This window comes from Lepus europaeus, chromosome 12 (genome assembly GCF_033115175.1).
Source record: "Lepus europaeus isolate LE1 chromosome 12, mLepTim1.pri, whole genome shotgun sequence".
Lineage (NCBI taxonomy): Eukaryota > Metazoa > Chordata > Mammalia > Lagomorpha > Leporidae > Lepus > Lepus europaeus.
The window spans coordinates 17,988,372-18,008,154 of NC_084838.1; the positions used below are offsets into that span (position 1 = coordinate 17,988,372).

The following is a 19,783-nucleotide window of genomic DNA, read 5'->3' on the forward strand; positions in this document are numbered from 1 at the left end:
TTAGAACTAGCTGGAATCCGTTTGGGGAATTCAAAAGGGCAGGCCTCACCATACAAGGTGGGACAATAAATCACTCATCTTGCTGCCTCTGGTCTCTCTTCTCTCTCTTCTCTTTCTCTCTCTCTGTCTCCCTTAGCCAGGCCATCTGGAACTTTTTCATGCTAAATCTGCTTTAAAAAAAAATATGGTGCCTTGGGCTGGCACTGTGTCACAATGGGTCAAGCCATTGCCTGGGGCGCCAGCATACCATATAGGTGCACATTCTATTCAGCTCCCTGCTAATGTGCCTGGGAAAGTAGCAGAACACAGCTCAAGTCCTTGGGCACCTGCCACCCATGTGGGAGACTCAGAGAAAGCTCCTGACTCCTGGCTTCAGCCTGGCCCAGCCCTGGCTGTTGCAATCATTTGAGGAATGAACCAGCAGATGGAAGATTCTCTCTCTCTCTCTCTCTCTCTCTCTCTCTCTCTCTCTCTTTCAAGAAAATAAATAAACCTTTTAAAAAAAAATAGCACCCTTATGCTAGGTCACCTCAGGCTTCAGAACAAGGTATGGTCATGGGTTAGCACTCCAGGGCTTCCACAGTGGAATCCAGATGACCTCTTCTTATGCACATATCTTCCATCCTAGCCCAGTGATCTTCCTAGTCTCTCTTGCACATTTCTCTTCCATCCCCTTCCACTCCTCCACCCACACCATGCCCTCTGCACAGGTGTTCAGAAAACTCTGTATTTTCAAATCCTCCTTGGAACTGTTGTCGGTGCACTCAGTGTTTGCTTACCACCTGGCGCATACCCTCAGGGTGCATCTGTGCCAATTGAAAAGACCTGATGCTATTGAGGACCCAATTTAGAAAGAGCAGGGACTATTTTAGGGGTGGTGTTAGTGAACTGAGCCAATGAAGTGGGTTTGGCTTCAAATTCACAATGCTGTATGGGAAAGTTAAAATCTCTTACAAGAGAGCACTGGCACTGTTGCAGCAGGTTAGGCACCACCTGTGACACTGGCATCCTGTTTCAGAGTACAAGTTTGAATCCTGGCTGCTCTACTTCCAATCTAGCTCCCTCCCAATGTGCTTGGGAAAGAAGCAGCAGATGATCCTAGTACGTGGGCCTCTGCCATACACATGGAAAACCAGGATGGAGTTCCTGGCTCCTGGCTTTGGCCTGGCCTAGCCCCAGCCATCAAGGGCATTTGGAGAGTAACCTAGAGGATGAAAGATTTCTTTCTCTCTCTTTCTCTCCCTCTTTCTGTCACTCTGACTTTCAAAGAAATAAAATAAATATATATTATTAAAATACCTCACAAGCATCCTTCATCGATGCAGTTTGCCTTTCTATGCCTGCACACCTGTCTATGTAAAGGCATGCTACAAGGGCAGGCATTTGGTGCAGAGGCTAAGAAGTCACTTGGGATGCCTGCAGCCCATTTCAGAGAACCTGAGTTCCAGTCTCTGCTTCCGATCTCAGCCACGTGCTAACACACACCCTGAAAGGCAGCTGGCAATGGCTTAAGTACTTGGATCTCGACACCCAAGTGGGAGACCCAAATGGAGTTCCTGGATCTCAGCTTTGAGCCGACCCAGCTCTGGCTATTCTGGGCATTTGAAGAATGAGCCAGAGGATGGGAGATTTCTTTCTTTCTCCTCCCTTTTTTTCCCACCTTCTCTCTCTGGCTTTCAAACAAGTAAATACCCAAACAAATAGAGGGCTTAAGAAGGCATGGTGTGCTCTAACTCCCCTACCATTTTAGCTACACAGATCTATAGTGAGCTAAAGGTGTATCACAGTTACAATCACCTAATACATGCCCAGTTTTAAGATGTAACAGAGTAGAAATTGTCTCCTTTTAAGAGATTTAGACACTTAGGTTCAGTTGGAAAGTGAAAAAGTGAATTTTGAATGATTTAGTGTAATGATTAAAGGCATAGGCTTCAGTTATAATGCTTAGGTTCAAATCCCAGCTCTGCAGCTTGCTAGGAGTGTGGACTTGGGGAAGTTCCTTAGCTGCTCTGTCTCCATTTTCTTAGCTGTAAAAGGGTATGGAGTCCACAACGTGAGAGCATCATCATGAGAGCTTAGTGTTTTACACACACACACACACACATACACACACACACTGGGATAGCTAAGTGTTAGCTGAGGCTCTTACAGGTTCTACCGCACTGTCTCTAGGGGAAGTGCAGCTACAAAGAGAAGGCAGTGGCCTTCAGAGTCATAGAAGTTGCCTGTGCCAGAGCCACCTTTTTCCCTTTGTTATAATGGACAGAAAGAGAGAAAGAAGGGAGGGTGGGGAGAGGGAGGATTCTACTTCTCCTAGTCTAAGTGAAAATAAACTAAACAATGACAGAGGGAAGCATAGTGACATCCAAGCAAGTCAGAACCAAACCCTGTGTTACAGGAGATGGATGGTTCAGCCTGACTTCATCAGAAGCCTCAGCTCTGCCGCTTCCTAAGTATGTAACATGGCACAAACTGCTTTGCCTCACTGAGTGAATGTTAGCCTCCTCATCTGTAAAATAGGACAGCAGTGCCAGTTGTGAGTCTTAAACAAAGTGAACAGCGTAAAGCACTCAGCCCAGAGATGGACATGACCAAGTGCTTATTAAATTACCACTGCTGTTAATCATTTGCCTGTGTTTCTAGGCAATGCCTTCCTATGCATGCCTCTTGTGAAAACTCTGCTTTGTCCATGGCAGAGCCCACAGGCAGGGGCCAGCCCCATGTCACTGGCAGTAGAGATTTAGAATCATCCTCTACAGTCTGTGCAATGAATTGGCTGTGTTGCTGACTCTGCTTCGACGGTTCCTGCCTTGCTTTGCTACATTGCTGAAATCCACCACAAAGAAGATGACTTTGTCCACAGTGCACATCTAGCCTTTGTCCTCTCCAGCTGCAGGCGTCCTTTGTTGATACTGTCCCAGTTCTGAGGGTGGCTGCCCCCTATTCACCTGCCAAGCCCCCACAGTGTTCCTTACTGGAAGCCAGGCCTGAGTTATCACCTCAAACAGCTTAGGGGCATCAGAGCTGGATTGAATCCTGAGACAATTAGCACTTCTCCCCAGCCACCTGGGGATGGGATCCTTGTCCTCTTGAAAAATCTAGGAGCAATGGAAGGAGCAGGGCTTTGCAGTCAGACAGAATACCACCTGCTGACTTGGAAGCCAGGGCAAGAACCATCCACCCTGGACCTGGGTCCATCTCTGCAAAACTGGGACATTGTTTCTTTTTCGAAGGATTTTTAAGAGTTGTCAAAGTGAGAGGAAATCTGCAACACCAACTTGACACCCATCACTCAAATTATTATTATTATTATTATTAATGTTTTCTGATTGTTCAGAGCAACAAAAACACTGGAAATGCTAAAGCTGAATTGTCCAGTGTGGTAGGTGGAAGTGTGGCTATTAACATTTCAATAAGAATTATATAAAATCTCATATTTAGATGCTCAGTCACTGTAACTATGTTTCAGGTGCCACACAACCACACATGGGCAGCGACCATCAAATTGTACAGTGCAGATGTGGAACATTTTAATTACAGCAGATCCAGATGGATCAGAGGACTATCGATTCTCCTTGTTTATTTGATCAAGAGACCGGGCTTCACTATAGCTCCTTCTAGTGTCGCTACCCCATACCCAGGCCTCATGTAGCAGAGGTATCCCTGTCTCTGACTGTCTGGAGCTAGCCAGCAGACAGTGTCAATCTGCCACCTTAGTTTCCAAGTGCTTGAAGAGCCCAGAGAGTACATGAGATTCTCTCAACCGGAAGGACCTGAAAGGCAGGTCAGTTTACATGTGTCTTCCCCAGGGCTGCCATGCATGGTGGCATAGGTTGTGCACTACACAACTCCAGGGGGTACCCATAGACAAACCCTATTTTCATTACTTCACTTAGTCCTCACAAACTATGAGGTAGATAGTATTATTTCTACCCTCTCATTTTACAGACAAGGAAACTAAAACTCAAAAAGTGAAGTACTCCAGTTAACAAGTAGCAAAATCTGGATTTGAACTCAGGGCTTCAGATTCAGCATCAGACTAGCTCCCAAAGAACGAATGGAGTTGGAATTTTATTTGTTCATTTGCTTTCAGTGGCAGTGAGAGGGAGTGTATAAATTTCCCTATAAAAACCCCCATCCTGGGGCTAACTGTGGTGTAGCAGATGAAGCCACTGCCTGCAGCACCAGCATCCCATATGGGTGCCAGTTCAAGTCCTGGCTGCTCCACTCTCAATCCAGCTCTCTGTTATGGCCTGGGAAATCAGTGTAAGATGACCCAAGTGCTTGGGCCCCTGCAACCATGTGGGAGACTTGGAAGAAGCTCCTGGCTCCTGGCTTCGGATCAGTGCAGCTCCGGCCATTGCGGCCTTTTGGGGAGTGAACCAGCAAGTGGAAGAAGACTCTTTCTCTCTCTCTCTCTCACTCTCTCTCTCACTCTCTCTCACTCTCGCTCTCTCTCCTCTCTCTTTCTTCTTCTCCTCTCTCTGTGTAACTCTGACTTTCAAATAAATAAATAATTCTTTTTTAAAAAAAGCCCCCATCCTTCCTTGCCAAAATCTGGAAATTGCTTGGAAAGCAAAGAATTCCTGCTTCATACAAGCCATTTGATTCAAGATGCTCTGAGCCATGCATTCCTGCTGTGTTTACAGGCAGCAAGAGGGGATCTGAGGTGAATACTAGCTTTGGCTCTAGGGCCCCTGGTCTGAGGGTAGAGGAAATTCATTTTCAGTACAAACTAGAAACGTCAATTGTATTAGGAGCCCATTTGGCATGCACTTCCCGTTTCTCTGCACTGACAAGCAATACCCTGCTCCTTTGCGTCTAGCCTCCCTGCCAGTTGCCAAACAGAACTGCTCGAGTCGTCTGATGCATTTACATTTTCCTCCCCTTTAAATACAAACTGGCCATGAAAGTTACTTGGCAGGCCCCAGGCAGACTGGGTTTCAGTTTGATAACATATCCACAGCCAAAATATTATTTGGCTCAGCAGTTTGAATAACTGTTAGCAACAGTTTTATGTAAGGGAGTGAGAGGGAAGTTGATCAGCCTGCAAGAGGCCATGGTAATCTCTGGCATTTGCTTGTTCCGGCACTGGCTTCTGCTTCCCTGGCAATCAGAGATGGGAATGACTCCCCTCCTGAGTGTACACAGAGGACCATGTGTGTAGTAAACTACCAAGGATTTTCAGGTGGTGCTAATTGGGGTCAGTCTACCCACAGTTTGGAGGGACCCAGGTTCTGGTTTTGACTCAGCCAATGTCAGCTGTGCCACCCTTGGAGATTAAGTGACCACTCTTAGTCCTCATTTGTTCATCGGGAAAATGAGGAAACTGACTTTGATGTTCACTGACATCCTTTCCTGTGCCTTAGTGCAGCCATCATTTCCTGAGCACCTACTAGGTGCTTGGCACTGTCCAAAGTGCTGAAGTCACTGGGACGATTTCAGATCAATGAAGAATTTCACAGCCTACTGTAGGAACATGACATAGAAGCACATAATTGCACATAATGCAATGGGGGTAATCCTGGGGAGTGGTGCTGAGCCCAACAGTGGATGAGACATTGAGAAAGAGTTCCTGGAGAAAGAAATGCCTGTGCTGAAGAGTGAAGGGTGATGAGGAGTCAACCAGCTGGAAAGGTAAGTGAACTCTCTAAGGTAGAAAATGCAGAGGGCAGAGGGAGGTCAGTATTCCTGGTGATGGGGTAGAAGCCTTAAATTCCATCCTTACAAGCTGGAATTTTATCCTAGTGGAAATGGCACCTGCTAATTGATGAAGGGCTGTGAGCAGGAGGATTGTCATGATTAGAGTTATGTTTCAAACAAATCACTCTGGCTGAAATGTGAGAATCTACTTACTGCAGAGCAGTAAGGGAATTAGAGTAGGGAAACAATCAAGAAGCTGCAAACCTAGAAAGAGGAATGGTGGCCTGAGTTAGGGTGGTAGCACTGCAGACAGAAGATAATAGCTTTGGGTGTTTTGGAGGGAGGAAGGGTAAGACCTGGTGATTGCTTAGATGTGGGGAGAAGGAATAGGGGAGTTGAAGATTGTGGTTTGCTAATATCTGATGATTGGAAACGAGTACTAACTAATAAATACTGATTGACCATGAAGGATGCAGCAGGATCTGGGTAACTGAACTCTGGCCTCATGCAGCTGATGATTTTTATACATCTGAGAAACTTGGGCTTTGATTATCAACCTTAAATTGGTTGGTTCTATTAAGATAGAGTTTCTTGTGAACTTAAGGTATCCTTTGAAACAACTGTCTTTCATTTCACTTTTGCATACTTTATTGCTTTCCAGCCCTAGTGGATGGTGAGGGGTATGTGTAGGGATGAAAGAAAATTCATTCTCACAGCTCTGTCAGCAGAGATAGCAGTATTGTACTTTCTGCTAGTTGTGGCTTGAGATAAAATATAAACCCTGCTGGCTTCTTCTATTTTCCTTTTCTTCCAGTGTTCTCAAAACTAGTCCTTGTAATCAAAATATAGCCTCTTAGTTTTCAGGTACCAACTGATTTTTTTAAGCTAGTGGTACTCTTGTGATTTTAAAGACTTCAAGAACCAACATCAGCAGTGACGGTGGTAGAAAACTGGCAAAACAGCTCAGTGACTCCTACAAGAGTAACTTAACTTTCGTCAATTTCATACAATGGGATTCAATCTGTGATTTCCATTGTAAGGGTACCAATGATAAAGAAAGTTTGTAAGCCAAGAATCTCTGAACAAAATACAGTTATGAAGGAAAATGTGGATCAAAGAGCTTACAAAGGAAGGTAATTAGAGGCCATTTCTTAACTTCTGCTATGGTGATATAGCCCTTACAATCTGGGCATATGTAGACAATCTCCTGGAGAAAGTGGTTCTTAAGATACAGTGTTTGTTTTGGTAAGCAGAGAGGACAGGGACCAAAATATTAATCTCTAATTCCAGGGGGCTTACCTGGGAGGTGTCACTGTCTTCACACTTGATTCTACACTCGCTATTGAACTGGAAGCCATTAGTGCACTGGTAGAGCCCGTGGAATTTTGGTGGAGGTGGGTCACAGGTCACAGGAACACAAGCTCCCACCTGCCAGCTGCCATCTTGGGTACACTGTGTCTTGAAGGCTCTTCTTCGAGGAAGAGATGAAAGAAACGAAAGCTCTAGGACCAAATAGCTAGACCCATGCCCTTCCAAAACACAAACTTGTCCTTATATTTCTCTTTCCCAGTCTTGATTCCCTACTTGTCCTAGGTGGTGGTGAGTGTCATGTATAAGGGATTAAGAAGAATTCACTTACAGAACTTTTTCAGCAAGGGCAGGCAGGAATGTCATACTGTCTCTCAGTAACTTGTGGATTGATATAAAACACAAACCCTGCTATCCCCTTCTCCTCCTTCCATTCATAGTGTCCTGATAAGTGTTGGCACCATAATTATATTAATATCTGCCATATATTGAGCAACCACTATGTGCAAACACTTTGGAAGCACTTTGCATACACATCCTCACTGATTCTTCACAACAATCCTGTTATAGTAACTCTTAACATAATTTTCATCTTACTGCTGAAAAAGTCGAAACCCAGAGAAGTGAAATAATTTGCATGAGATCATGTAGCCAGTAGGCAGCCAACCTGGAACTTAAAGGCAGCTTTGTTTGATCAAAACTTCATATTATCAATAATGTCCAACAGGTTAGAAGAGATGAGAAAGAATGGCGAGTACTTTCTCCAAAGAAGAAATGAGTGCTGCCTTCCAATAAAGTATTCAGTCCCAACTCCTCTTCTTCCTGAAACCTGTGAGATTGTGTTTCCAGCCCCACTTACTTCTTTGACTTCCGGGAGGAGCCGGGCACATGGTATCCAGGTTTGCACTTGTACTTGCAGAAGGAGCCCACCTTGTGTTTGTTCTCTCTGCACCTGGCGGTCTGGAGTTCTGCATTGGGTACTGGGGGTGGAGCCAGGCACATGAGCTCACACAGGGCCTCTGGGAAGGACCACAGTCCATCCTCCATACAAGTAAGGAAGCTGTGGTTGCCTGGGGGACACAAGAATGCAGGATTAGCAGGGGTAGAAGTAGTATCTACCACTGACTTACTACATAGGTAACTAGATTTTACCTGACTTGAAGGACCAAGGGAACCCTCTGTGGCATTCTGACCCCTTCTACTTACAAGGAAGGAGCCAAGGATGTGGGGTGGGGGCTCAAGAGAGCTGCCACTGAGAAGAAGAAACTCCCATTTGGGAGTCAGCTTCCTTGTGTCTGTAGTGAATTGAAATCAATGCTTCTGATTCCTGACTCTGAACTGTAAAGACAGACCTTCACCATCCTTTAATCCAGCCTCCTTGCTTTTCAGGTGGGAAACCTTACCCAGAGATGAAGGGGCTTGCCTTCTGACAGTCAGCAGCATGGCTCCTCTCAGAAGCTATTCTATGCTCTGGTATCAATGTACTGTGTGACCTCAAGCTGCCATTTTCCCCTGGGCTCTGGGCTCCTGTATCTGTCCTGGCCTCCCAGTGCCTGGAAGTAACAGCATCATGTTATCAGGAGGTTTGATTTTCTGTTCAGGCCCCAGAGCTCAGTGAAGCTTTGCCAGAGCAGCTGAGAGAACAGCACTTCCCCGCAGCCCGTGCCAGCTCTGACAGAAGTGCTGATTGCCATCGGGAAGCTGGCCTGATGGGGAACATTGCAAATAAAAGTAAAACAAGGGAGTTAGGCTTTTCACTGCCAGCTCATATATTATCAAGGCACAGCCTGCCCCAAACCTCCCTGAGACAATTAGAGGAGGACCTGAAACTTGTGTTTCTCCACCAAACTCTCCTCTTCCTGGTGATTACTGAATGGTGTTGACAACCAGGCCTGGAAGTATGTGTGAGGTTTTGGGATTTGAAGGTTGGAAGGGCAGAGTGACAAGGAGGAACATGACATTTATTGAGCAGTTACTATGTACTGAGTGCTCCTGATATGCAATCTCATTTATTCTCATAACACAATGCACCTAATATAATTCTCTTCAGAATGGAGACTCAGAGGATGATGTCACCAGACCAGGTTGTTATAGTTAGTAAAAGACAAAACTGAGGTTCAGAACCAATTCTGTCCAACTACAGAGATGGTTGTTTTTAATGGGAAATTGTCTATGTATTCTCAGCAGAGGCCTTGCCATCCATTCTGGAAGTGTTAAATCTCCACTTTCCTTACAGGAACAAAACAGGTGCTCCTATCTTTCAGCATATTGAGATCAAATGCATGATATTTATGAAATGTTATGTCAATGTCCTGGTTTGCTCCCTAACTTCTTCCCTTTCTCCCTTCTCTCCTTCATCCCTTCTTCCCTTTCTTTAACCTTTAGCCTTCAAGAGCAGATCTGAGAGGACCCTGTGAGTAGCACAGAAGCCTTCACTCATTCAACAAGCTTCAATTTAGTGCTTACTATGAGCAGACACTTTTGTAGGTTAGGGTGAAAGCAGTGAACAAAACAAAACAACATTAAACAACAATCATCCTGTCATCTTGGAATTTATAATTTAACGAGATAGGGAGGACAATAATACATTAAATTAAAAAGTAATGTTTTTAATGTGATCCAGTTTCTCCAAGTACTATGGAGAAAAATAAAGCAGGATAAAAAAAGGAAAGGGGAGAGAAAACTTTGCAATTTTATGTAGGTGCCACTACTTTTTCTATCTTCATTCATCTTCTTCTCTTGTCCGTGTGATTCACCTCATTAGCATAAGAGAATAGGGTGTCTGTAAATCCCATGGAGTATTTCATGTTGATGAACTGTGAATGTGTAAGCTACCAGCATTTTCTCATGCAATAGAAGGAGTAAAGGGTGTGAAAGGGTGACTTATTTGTCTTCCATAGAAGCATAGAGGCTCCCAGAAAACCAGGGACTATCTAGTTATTTATTTTTTTCATTGCTCTTGTGTTTGGGGTAATCAGTGCTTTGGGCTACTGAAGCACAGAATAAGCTAGAGTGGGAAAGGGTTCAATCAAAGGGTCGATCAAAGATGGTGCAGGGAGCATACCGTTTTGCATGGCCTAAGAGAGAGAAAATAGCTATTAAAAAATGTTGGGATTCTTAAAATATACCTATCAACTGTGAAATTGGGAAGTCATGTTTCTTCTGTGACACAATAACATCAAAATTGCAAAATGTTAAGCAAAACAAAAACAAAACAGAAAATACATGCGGAGAGAGGGTAAACAGCAGTTAGCAGTGCACCTCGGACAAGGAAGAATCACAGTCATGCAGGAACTGGAGATTCAGGACCATGGATACGTCCTCCAACCCCACAGCAAACTAACTCCAGGAGATACAGATACTGTAAGGGGGCAGAATAAGTATTTCCATGTCCCAGCCAGAGCCACTCTATTGCATTCAACATGTGGCTTTGAAGGAAGTAGAGTATGACAGAGTCTATGCCCTTCCCTTAGCCCATTGGCACTGACCTTTATCTTCCATGCCTGAGGACTTAGTGCCCATGGAAACAGCACTTATCCAGTGATGGAGCTGGCAGATGCGTGTACCAGATTCTGGAGTTGCAATAATTCTGAGGCATGCACATCATTGGTTCTCGGCATTCCCCCCGAAAGACTATGCTCTAACAGCCCACAATAGTAACCAGCTTTAAAACAGACGCTTATTGACTCTTGTCAATTCTATTTCTCTTGTCCTCATCTCTCTACCCATGTTTCTTGGCAGGACACGAGTCAGAACACAAGGTAAGGGTGTTTAGACTTGGAGTTCCTGGAGGAAGGTAAGGGTGTTTATGCTAGAGATTAGGTTGTATTTTTATTTCTTTTAAGATTTATTTTATTTATTTGAAAGACAGAGTTACAAAGAGAGGTACAGACAGTCAGAGAGTGAGGTCTTTCATCCACTGGTTCACTCCCCAAATGGCCACAATGACTGGATCTGAGCCGATCCAAAGCCAGGAGCAGGGAGCTACTTCCAGATTTCCCATGTGGGTGCTGGGGTCCAGTGATTTGGGACACTCTCAGCTGTTTTCTCAGGAGCATTAGCAGGGAGCTGAATCAGAAGTGGAGCAAGCAGGACTCAAGTCTGTGCTGATATGGGATGCCATTGCTGCAAGTCAGGGCTTTAATCCACTGTGCCACAATGCTGACCACTTACTTGTATTTTTTAAATCAGGGAAATAAATCTTGCTTTTCCTATCTACAATCTGACTTTTGAAATTTCAGGCTCTAATGAGTATTCAAGTTTTTTAAAAAAGATTTATTTATTCATTTGAAAAAGAGAGACAGAGGTCTTTCATCCGAATGGATGCTGGGCCAGGCTGAAACCAGAAGCCTAGGTTTCCAAGCACTTGGGCTACCATCCACTGCTTTTCCAGGTACATTAGCAGGGAGATGAATTGGAAGCAGAGCAGCTAGGAGTTGAATTGGCACTCCAATATAGGATACCAGCATTGCAACTAGCCAGTTAACCTGATGCACCACAATTTTGTCCCCCAAAATAATTTTAAATCTGTAGTAATATCAAAAGCAATACCTGTTATTTCATTTAAAAGATTGCTCAGAAGACCAAGTCTCTTTGGGAGAGTCCTTAAGGAGAAACAAGTTCTAAGTAAATAGTAGGGTGGCTACAGTGAACAATAATGTAGTTTATATGTCAGATAACTAAAAGAGAAGATTATGCATGTTTTCATTACAAAAAAGAACAACTCTTTAAGGTGATGGATACCCTGGTTTCTCTGATTGTATCTTTATACAATATAAACACACATCAAAACATTACATTGTGCCCTATACATTTGTACAATTATTATATGTAAATTTAAAAATGACTTAAATTAGCATAGAGCAGAACCCAAAGAGAGGAATATCAGTCTGGTTAGTAATGTCTGGACCACAAGACAAGATGCTACATCTTGTTCACTCTTTGTTCCCATATGTCAGCTTATTGTCAAATGCACAATAGGTCTTTGACATCAATTTGTTGAATACATAAAGTATTATGAATCTTCTTGTGACCTTGAACAAGTCATCTAACAGGTCCAGACTTAAGCCACAGCTATCTCTGAGTTCCTTTCTAGTTTGTAGGATAGTAAAGGATATTGAGCACTATATTGTTTAGAAAAAAAATGCAGCTAGTGAGTCTGGAACGACAAGCAAGCACTTGGGGGCTATATTAGCCAAGGGCTTAGATAGGTGGGATTGCAAGGAGATTCAATTTCATCGTTCTGGGTAGTGAACAGATCTTAACATGAGTTACAGAAATAAGATTTTAAAGGGATAAGAGGGACAAACAGAGGAAATATCCAGGTGGGGCAAGAAGTGTGGGCAGAAAAGATTTCAGGCTGGTTGTTTCCCCAAAAATAAGCCACCAGAACGTTACCTAGTAATGGAAGTCAAGACAAAGATGATGCAGAAGAAATTGAGGCACCCACCAAGAGACACTTTTGATCCTCTACTGATTTTAGTTCTGAAAGCACATCGCTAGGCTCCTCAATCCTACAGAGTTAAAGAGCACATCTGGGCTGGGTATGGCAGGTCAGATGAATACCAACTACTTGGTCAAACTGCACTTTTCCAGCTTCAGCCAGTGTGACTTAGGTTATATTTTGTTTGTTTAGTTGCCCAATCATTTTCTAAATGTCTAAAACAAATTCTACCAAAGGGTGTCTGAAAATTGAATCCAGGGGGCTGACCTAAAAAGCATGAGCAGAGCCATTTTGATGATCCTTCCTAGCAACTCAATTCATTGTTAACCCAGTTTTGTAGGTGGAAAAACTGAGATCCTGAGAGGGTCAAACTGTTGTTGCTCAAACTAGAGTTAGGGGCTCAGTTCAGGTGACCCCTACTCCTGAGCATGGCCAAAGAACTGTTGTTCAGAGAAAATCTCTGGGCAGGAGTATCAACCAGCAGAGTATCAATGATCAGCCACATAATAACATATCACCCTCCTCATGACCTCTCCACTGTCCACTATGGTGTTCCCCACTTCCAGATGTCTTTACTAAGAAGCTTTATGTATCATCTCAACTGTTAGACCTGAAGAAAATAAAGTGTTCTAAGATGCACTCATTTTTAGGCTTAACTGATGCAGTACCTTCCTAAGAAAAGGAGGAAAGAGGCTTGAATGTTGACACTACCATGCAGGCAGGAACAGGAATAGTTAAATGATGAACACAAATTAGACTGTTCGAGGCAAGCAAGCAGGTTATTGTTATAGGATGTGGCCATTCTCCATCTCCATCCAGCTCTCACCCTATCTTCAGTAAAGTCTAAGAAATCAGAAAATGCTCAAAGGAATTGGACATCTAATAGAAACTAGTGAATACACCGAGATGTAAAATAGGCAAAGTTGAGATGGAAAAGGCAACAGTAAGAGCTAAAAGTAGAAAGCAGACCTTTTAAAAAGAGCTTTGTAAAATGGGGCATTCTTATTTTAGAAGTCCCACTTCATAATAAATATTAAATGCACTTGACATAGTTGAGTTCAGTTGGAGTTGACTAAGTGAAGGAAGTAATGTTTCATTCTTAGCTATTTACATTTCTGATTTTTATTTTGAAGTTGTCTTTTTTGAAAATTGGTCTTTTTTCCCTTTATGCATTTTTGTAGGTTCTGCCCCTGCTTATTGTGCTCATTTTATAAAGAAGCCTGGCATAAGTGATTTTAATAAGGTGAATTCTGGGACCAGTGTTGTGGCATAGTGAGTAAAGCTGCCTCCTATTATGCAGGCATCCCGTATGGGTGCTGGTTCATGTCCCAGCTGCTTTACTTATGATCCAGCTCCCTGTTAGTGGCCTGAGAAAAGCAGCAGAAGATGGACCAAGTGCTTGGGCCCCTTCCATCTATGGGGGAGACCTGGATGAAGCTCCTGTCTCCTGGTTTCAGCCTGGCTCAGTCCTGGCCATTGGGACTGTCTACAGGAGTAAACCAGCAGATGGAAGATCTTTCTCTCTCTCTCACTCTCTGAAATTTTGACTTTCAAGTAAATAAATCTTTGAAAAATATTGTGGATTCTCAGGATATTTTTCATACATCTTTAAGAGAGATTGGAGGCCAGCGCCGTGGCTCAACAGGCTAATCCTCCGCCTAGCGGTGCCGGCACACTGGTTCTAGTCCCGGTTGGGGCACAGGATTCTGTCCCAGTTGCCCCTCTTCCAGGCCAGCTCTCTGCTGTGGCCAGGGAGTGCAGTGGAGGATGGCCCAGGTGCTTGGGCCCTGCACCCCACGGGAGCCCAGGAGAAGCACCTGGCTGCTGCCTTCGGATCAGCACGGTGCGCCGGCCGCAGCGCGCCGGCCGCGGCGGCCATTGGAGGGTGAACCAACGGCAAAAGGAAGACCTTTCTCTCTGTCTCTCTCTCTCACTGTCCACTCTGCCTGTCAAAAAAAAGAGAGAGATTGGAATGTAAGTGAAAGTCAAGATAGGCAATAGATATTTGCCTGGAATATAGAGGGCAAGTGTGTTTGTGGAACTGCTTGTATTATGTTACATTTCTATGGAGTAAATGCAACTGATCATCCTGAGTGGTGATTGCTCTTTGAAAACACTGACATCTGTGGCTTGGGACTCCACAGCACAAAGAGCCTGGGCAAGCAGTCACTGCGCAGTTCTTTATGATAGTGCCTCTTGGAGGCAATGAGTATTTACTAATAAACACTGTCTCTTAGTCCTCAACATGACCCTTCAACATGGGCTCTTGTAAGTCTATTTTATAAATGACACTCCTGAGGCTCCTAGATATGAAATTGCTCATCTGAGTTCCAATAGTTGGTAGAGCAGAGCCAGGAGTGGAACCAGGTCTTTCTGATTCTAAAGCTATTTCTTTTTTGCTTATACCATACTGTGAGCAAAGGGAAAACAAAGAGTGGAAGAAAGAATAGGGAAGCAATCAAAAGAATGGGGAAAAGGTGTTTTCATCATCTCTTTACCTCCTGACTTGAGAAAAGAGACAAAGGAGATGGCATTAACAAGCTCAGAGAGAGTCAGCAGGAGCTTTGTCCAGTCCTTGCTGCCAGCAGGTCCAAGCAGAAGCCTCAGAAGAGGAATTTGAGTGCCAGAAGATGCTGACAACCAAGGGGCATGAATGTCAGTTGGTCCTGGTAGGGTCATTACAGCAAATGGAGAGACGCTTTCCTGCTTTGGAAGGGAAGAACAACACTGGGATCAACAACCATCAATATAATGATCGTCCTGAGGCCTCAACCTCCATGTGGGATCTGCTCCCCACAACCATACTCATCTGAGAAGCAGTGATAGAAGGATCGGCATCACTTTGATTAAAGATTATTATTAGCCACAATGCTATAATGATCAATGCTAATTTACACATTCCCCTTTCCCAAGGGCCTTTGATTGAGAAGAATGTGATTTCCTAGTGTTGAGTCATTGATACATCCCACATCTGGAAAAATGGGACCAAGTAGCAGTCTTTGGTTGTCTAGAAGTTAGAAGGTTTACAATTTCCACTGCTCTTCTCATCTCTCTCCAAACCAAATAATTTTTAAAAGATGTATTTATTTATTTGAAAGGCAGAGTTGAAAGAAAGAGAGAGAGAGAGAGAGAGAATCTTCCATTTGCTGGTTCACTCCCCAAATGGCCAAAAAGGCCACAATGGCCACAATGGTCAGGGCTAGGTCAGGCTGAAACCAAGAGCCTGGAACTCCATCCTTGTTATCCCAGTTCTCACAAGCTATTGGGTCATCTTCTGTTGCTTTCCTAGGCACATCAGCAGGGAGCTGGATTGAAAGTAAAGCAGCTGGGACCTGAACCAGTGTTAATATGGGATTCTGGCATAACAGCAGCAGCTTAACCTGCTGCATGACAACTCCCATCTGCAAATCATTTTTAACTCAAGAAAATATGATTTAAAAGTTACAGACATTTCATTTGAGTTACTATGAAGATTTATATTGGAGAGAGATGAAGAAGTTCATGTGAAATGTTTTTTTAGGTATTTGATAAAGGGGCACTATTTCCCTGGTGAACTAAGAAAAAGGCCCTAACATTTCAGAAAATTGGGTTAACGTCAAAATTCCATATGTACTCAACTAGAAGCCAGAAGCCTTTGTCTTGAGAGTGCTGCTAACTTGCTCTGTTGTTTTATACAAATTCCCTCCTTGGTATTGCTGGATGTAGGGTCCCCAATATTTTCAATAACACAGTCATTCCTGCTAAACTCTAAGAACCTTTCCAGTCCTGACTTTCCAGGATTCCCAGACCAGTCTCTTTCCTATTTCCAAAAGTTTTCCTCTTATCCAGTGTGCAAAACTTTCTCTTACTGCCCTGTACACCCTCACGTTTACAGTTCCATGCCCAGCAGGATGCCAGGTGGTTCCTGTTCACTCCTGCCCCCTCCACCGGACCCCGGCCAAGCCCTTCTTAAGGAGAAGCAGTTGGTGTTGAAGAAAGACAGACCCAGGCTCCAATATGGTTCCAACAACCAATAAAGATGCCTTGGGCAAGTTCTTCAAACACGCTGAGGCTGGATTTCCTCCTCTCTGAAGTAGAAATACTGACAACACCTCTTGAGGCTCCTTGAACCCTAATAATACTGAATAAACTACTCACATTAGTTCCAAATGTAACTCTCTTGTTTTTCCCTCCCTACCTGCCTCTCTTTTTCAGTTTTATCAAAGTATGCAAGGTCTTGGAGGAGATTTCACTACCATTCTTATCTATACCCTGGTTTATTTTTGTTGTTGCTGTTGTTTTTTTAGCTGCACATCAGGTGCAGTTTACTTAATTACAATTGATAGGGAAAAAATCAAGAGTACAAATGAAACCTGGCATAACCTTGGTGTCTGAGACCTCAAAGGAGGGACTGGAAGCAGCCTCTTGGTGTTCCCTAGACCAATGGGGGGTTGAGCTGTGGCAAGGACCCATGTTACCTTTCAACTGTGCAGGGTGACGGCACTGAAAAGAACATTTTCTGCCAAAGGTCGTGCCCTCGGGGCAGGAGAAGGAGGCAGCATAGACGTGATGGTGGTCTGGGAGCCCACAGTCCACCGGCTCGCATGCCACTTGCTTGTTCCACTTGCCCTCTGAGCAGGTTACTGTGACGCTGGGCCCCACCTGAAATGTAGAGATGGGCACTGTGAGGGACAGCAGACAGAGACCCAGGTGCGGGAAAAGCCCTCCTCACCCCAGCCAACAGCTGAGTCTTCTCCAGCTGTCAGAAGACAAATGCCTAATGTTTACCTTTGATTCACTTTTAATGATTCCAATAACTTTATAGGTTAGATAGCATATAGTAAATACTAATGTTTTAGTTCCCATTTGATGGCAGAGAAACTGAGGGTCAGAGCCCCAAGGTATCCAGTTGGAAAGAGAGTGAACCCAGTGATGGTGTCCTTAATTGCTTGATTGTAGTCTCTCAAGTCACTATGCCCGTTTTGCTCAGGAGAATCTTGAGATTCAGAGACCTCAAGTCATGTCACAGGGCATGAACTTCTTTCATAAGCAGACTTTGAAATGGTACAATGGTATGATAGCAAGTATTGATCCCTGTGTCTTTTCTTGGCTCCACAGGAGCCTACTATAGTGCTTGACCCACAGTTGGCACTACCTTGTGATATTTGCCCTCTACTTTATGAGACCACTGGGAGTCCCTTTTCTTACCTGAGTTCTCCCATTGGCAAAATGAATGGATTGGACCCAAAGACTGCTCCAGGAAGGACACCATTCCCTGAAATTTGATACCTCAAGAGTCAAGAAAGACATGATGAAGGGACAAGGCTGGGGAAAATGGAAGGTGTAGAGGGATTTAAACCAAACTAGAAGGTGGTGGGGCTGTGTAGCTGTGAGGGGCGAGGTCCTGCTGAGGAGCCAAGAGAAGGACCGTCATCCGCAGCCTGCAGGCTTCCATTCAAGGAGGAAGCTGCCAAATCCCAGGGGATTGGGACGCCCAATGTTGATCAGGAGTTTTAACACCAAAGGACAGTTTCTCTTCTCTTAAGCACACATCAAAGGGACCAGAGCTGTCTGCTGCCAAGGCAGTCTAATTGTTTCCACAGGAGTTCAGACCTGTCATGTCTGACACATGGAAAGTAGGTCTCCAACACAAGCAAGCCCAGGAGCTCTGGACAAACAGGCATTTCCAGCGGCAAAGATTGTGCCCTGAGTGCTGGCAGTACAAAAGCAAAGGCCACTGGTGGGGCACTAGAAAAAGCCACAGCTACTGACAGAGCTCTTGAGGCCTCAAATTCCAGAGCTGGAAAGACCCTCTAACTGCCGCCTTGTCCCACTCTCCCATGCCCCACTGGAGATCTCACGGTGACATGCGGATGAAGCAACATTCTGCCACATTGCTCAAATCCTCCATTCCCACTCATCTTGTGCAGGACACATTTATCTTTCAGGAGCTCCCTGATGACTTCCTGAGGGCCTCCCTTCTGCCGATCTTACTGCCAGGCTCCAAGTTACACCCATGTGGGCAGCCAGAGGAGCCTTTGTCAACCACGGTCTGACGATGTTACGCCCTTCCTCAGCTCCTTGTTACCCTAGATAAGCCCTAGGCATTCTGAGTAAGCTTGTAGGACCCTGCAGCCGTGAACTCCACTTGCCCTTCCAACCTCGTCATCTGAGCAGGCTTAGAGAAAGAAACGGCCAAGTTCTTTCTCCCCAGCAGGCCTCTTCTGAAAGTATATAAGTGTATTTTGAAAAGTTCATGGAAAAACGGAATTCAATAAGCTTCTTTTGGTACAAAAGTTTTCGAAATCATATATACAAGTACTTTTCCCTTCTCCCCAACACACATCCCTTTGCTTTTGTGTTTAGTTCTCATTTTGTGTGTTACTTCTTCCTAGGTACCTTCCCAGTGCTCCCCTCTGCTTCCATGACACCCTATAGCTCCCTTTACTGTGAATTATCTGCCCCACATCTCCCACTAGCCATTCAGATTCTTGAGAGGAGGGACAAGGTTACCTTAATGATTTCTTTTTCTCTAGCACCCAGTACAGCGTCTGATTTACAGTGAACAGAGGCTTTGCAGTGAATGAATGCAACCTCCACAAACACTATTGCATGGGATACTAGTCTGCAAAGGAACTGTCCTCTTGGAGGTTACGGATTGATTGCTTGGTTAATTGATTGATTCAATAAATATTTATTGAGCACCTACTATGTAACAACACAATTTTAAGTGCTGGGAATTGAGCAGAGACCATGGTCCCCATCCACTCAGACTTCTTGTGTTGAAGAGGGGTTCTGAGGTCATCACTTGTACATACCTGGCTCTTGATCAGCTCATCATCCCTCTGTATCTGGAGCACATAGCCTGTCTGGCAGCTCACAGTACACTGGGCACCATGGTAGCGGTCGCTGCTGGAGCAATTGAGGGATGCATTCTCCACAACCAGCTCTGGGCAGTCAGTGGCTTCGCATGCAAAATGCACACAGCTGAGGAGGCAAAAAAACAAGAGAGTGAGAGGGAGCTTTCTCACAGGACTACAGTACTCTGGCTAGAAGATAAAGACTAAGAATCTCTCTCCCAAAAAGTTCAAGAGGCTGAGACAAAGGAGAAGGCGGCATGCCGGCTGGAGGGAAGACGATTCTGGAGCCAATGGATAAAGTTGATCTTAAAGAGCACAAGCTGGAGCTGGCACTTTGGCACAGTGGGTTAATGCCCTGGCCTGAAGTGCCAGCATCCCATATGGGTGCTGGTTCAAGACCTGGCTGCTCCACTTCCGATCCAGCTCTCTGCTATGGCCTGGGAAACCAGTAGAACATGGCCCAAGTGCTTGGACCCATGCACCCACGTGGGAGACCCGGAGGAAGCTCTTGTCTCATGGCTTCAGATCGGCGCAGCTTGTACAACTGGGA

The 19,783-nt window shown here is 44.6% G+C and overlaps 1 protein-coding gene across 1 annotated transcript in view; it reads right to left on the minus strand.

The window, feature by feature from the left end:
- Positions 1-19,783, minus strand: part of PAPPA (pappalysin 1) — a 268,195-nt gene that overhangs the window by 43,628 nt on the left and 204,784 nt on the right. The window contains exons 14-17 of the mRNA XM_062207691.1: positions 19,192-19,360; positions 16,852-17,035; positions 7,811-8,021; positions 6,943-7,114 (exon numbers count right to left, since the gene is read on the minus strand). Coding sequence (XP_062063675.1) covers positions 6,943-7,114; positions 7,811-8,021; positions 16,852-17,035; positions 19,192-19,360 — 736 coding nt within the window. The remainder of the gene's footprint in view (positions 1-6,942; positions 7,115-7,810; positions 8,022-16,851; positions 17,036-19,191; positions 19,361-19,783) is intronic.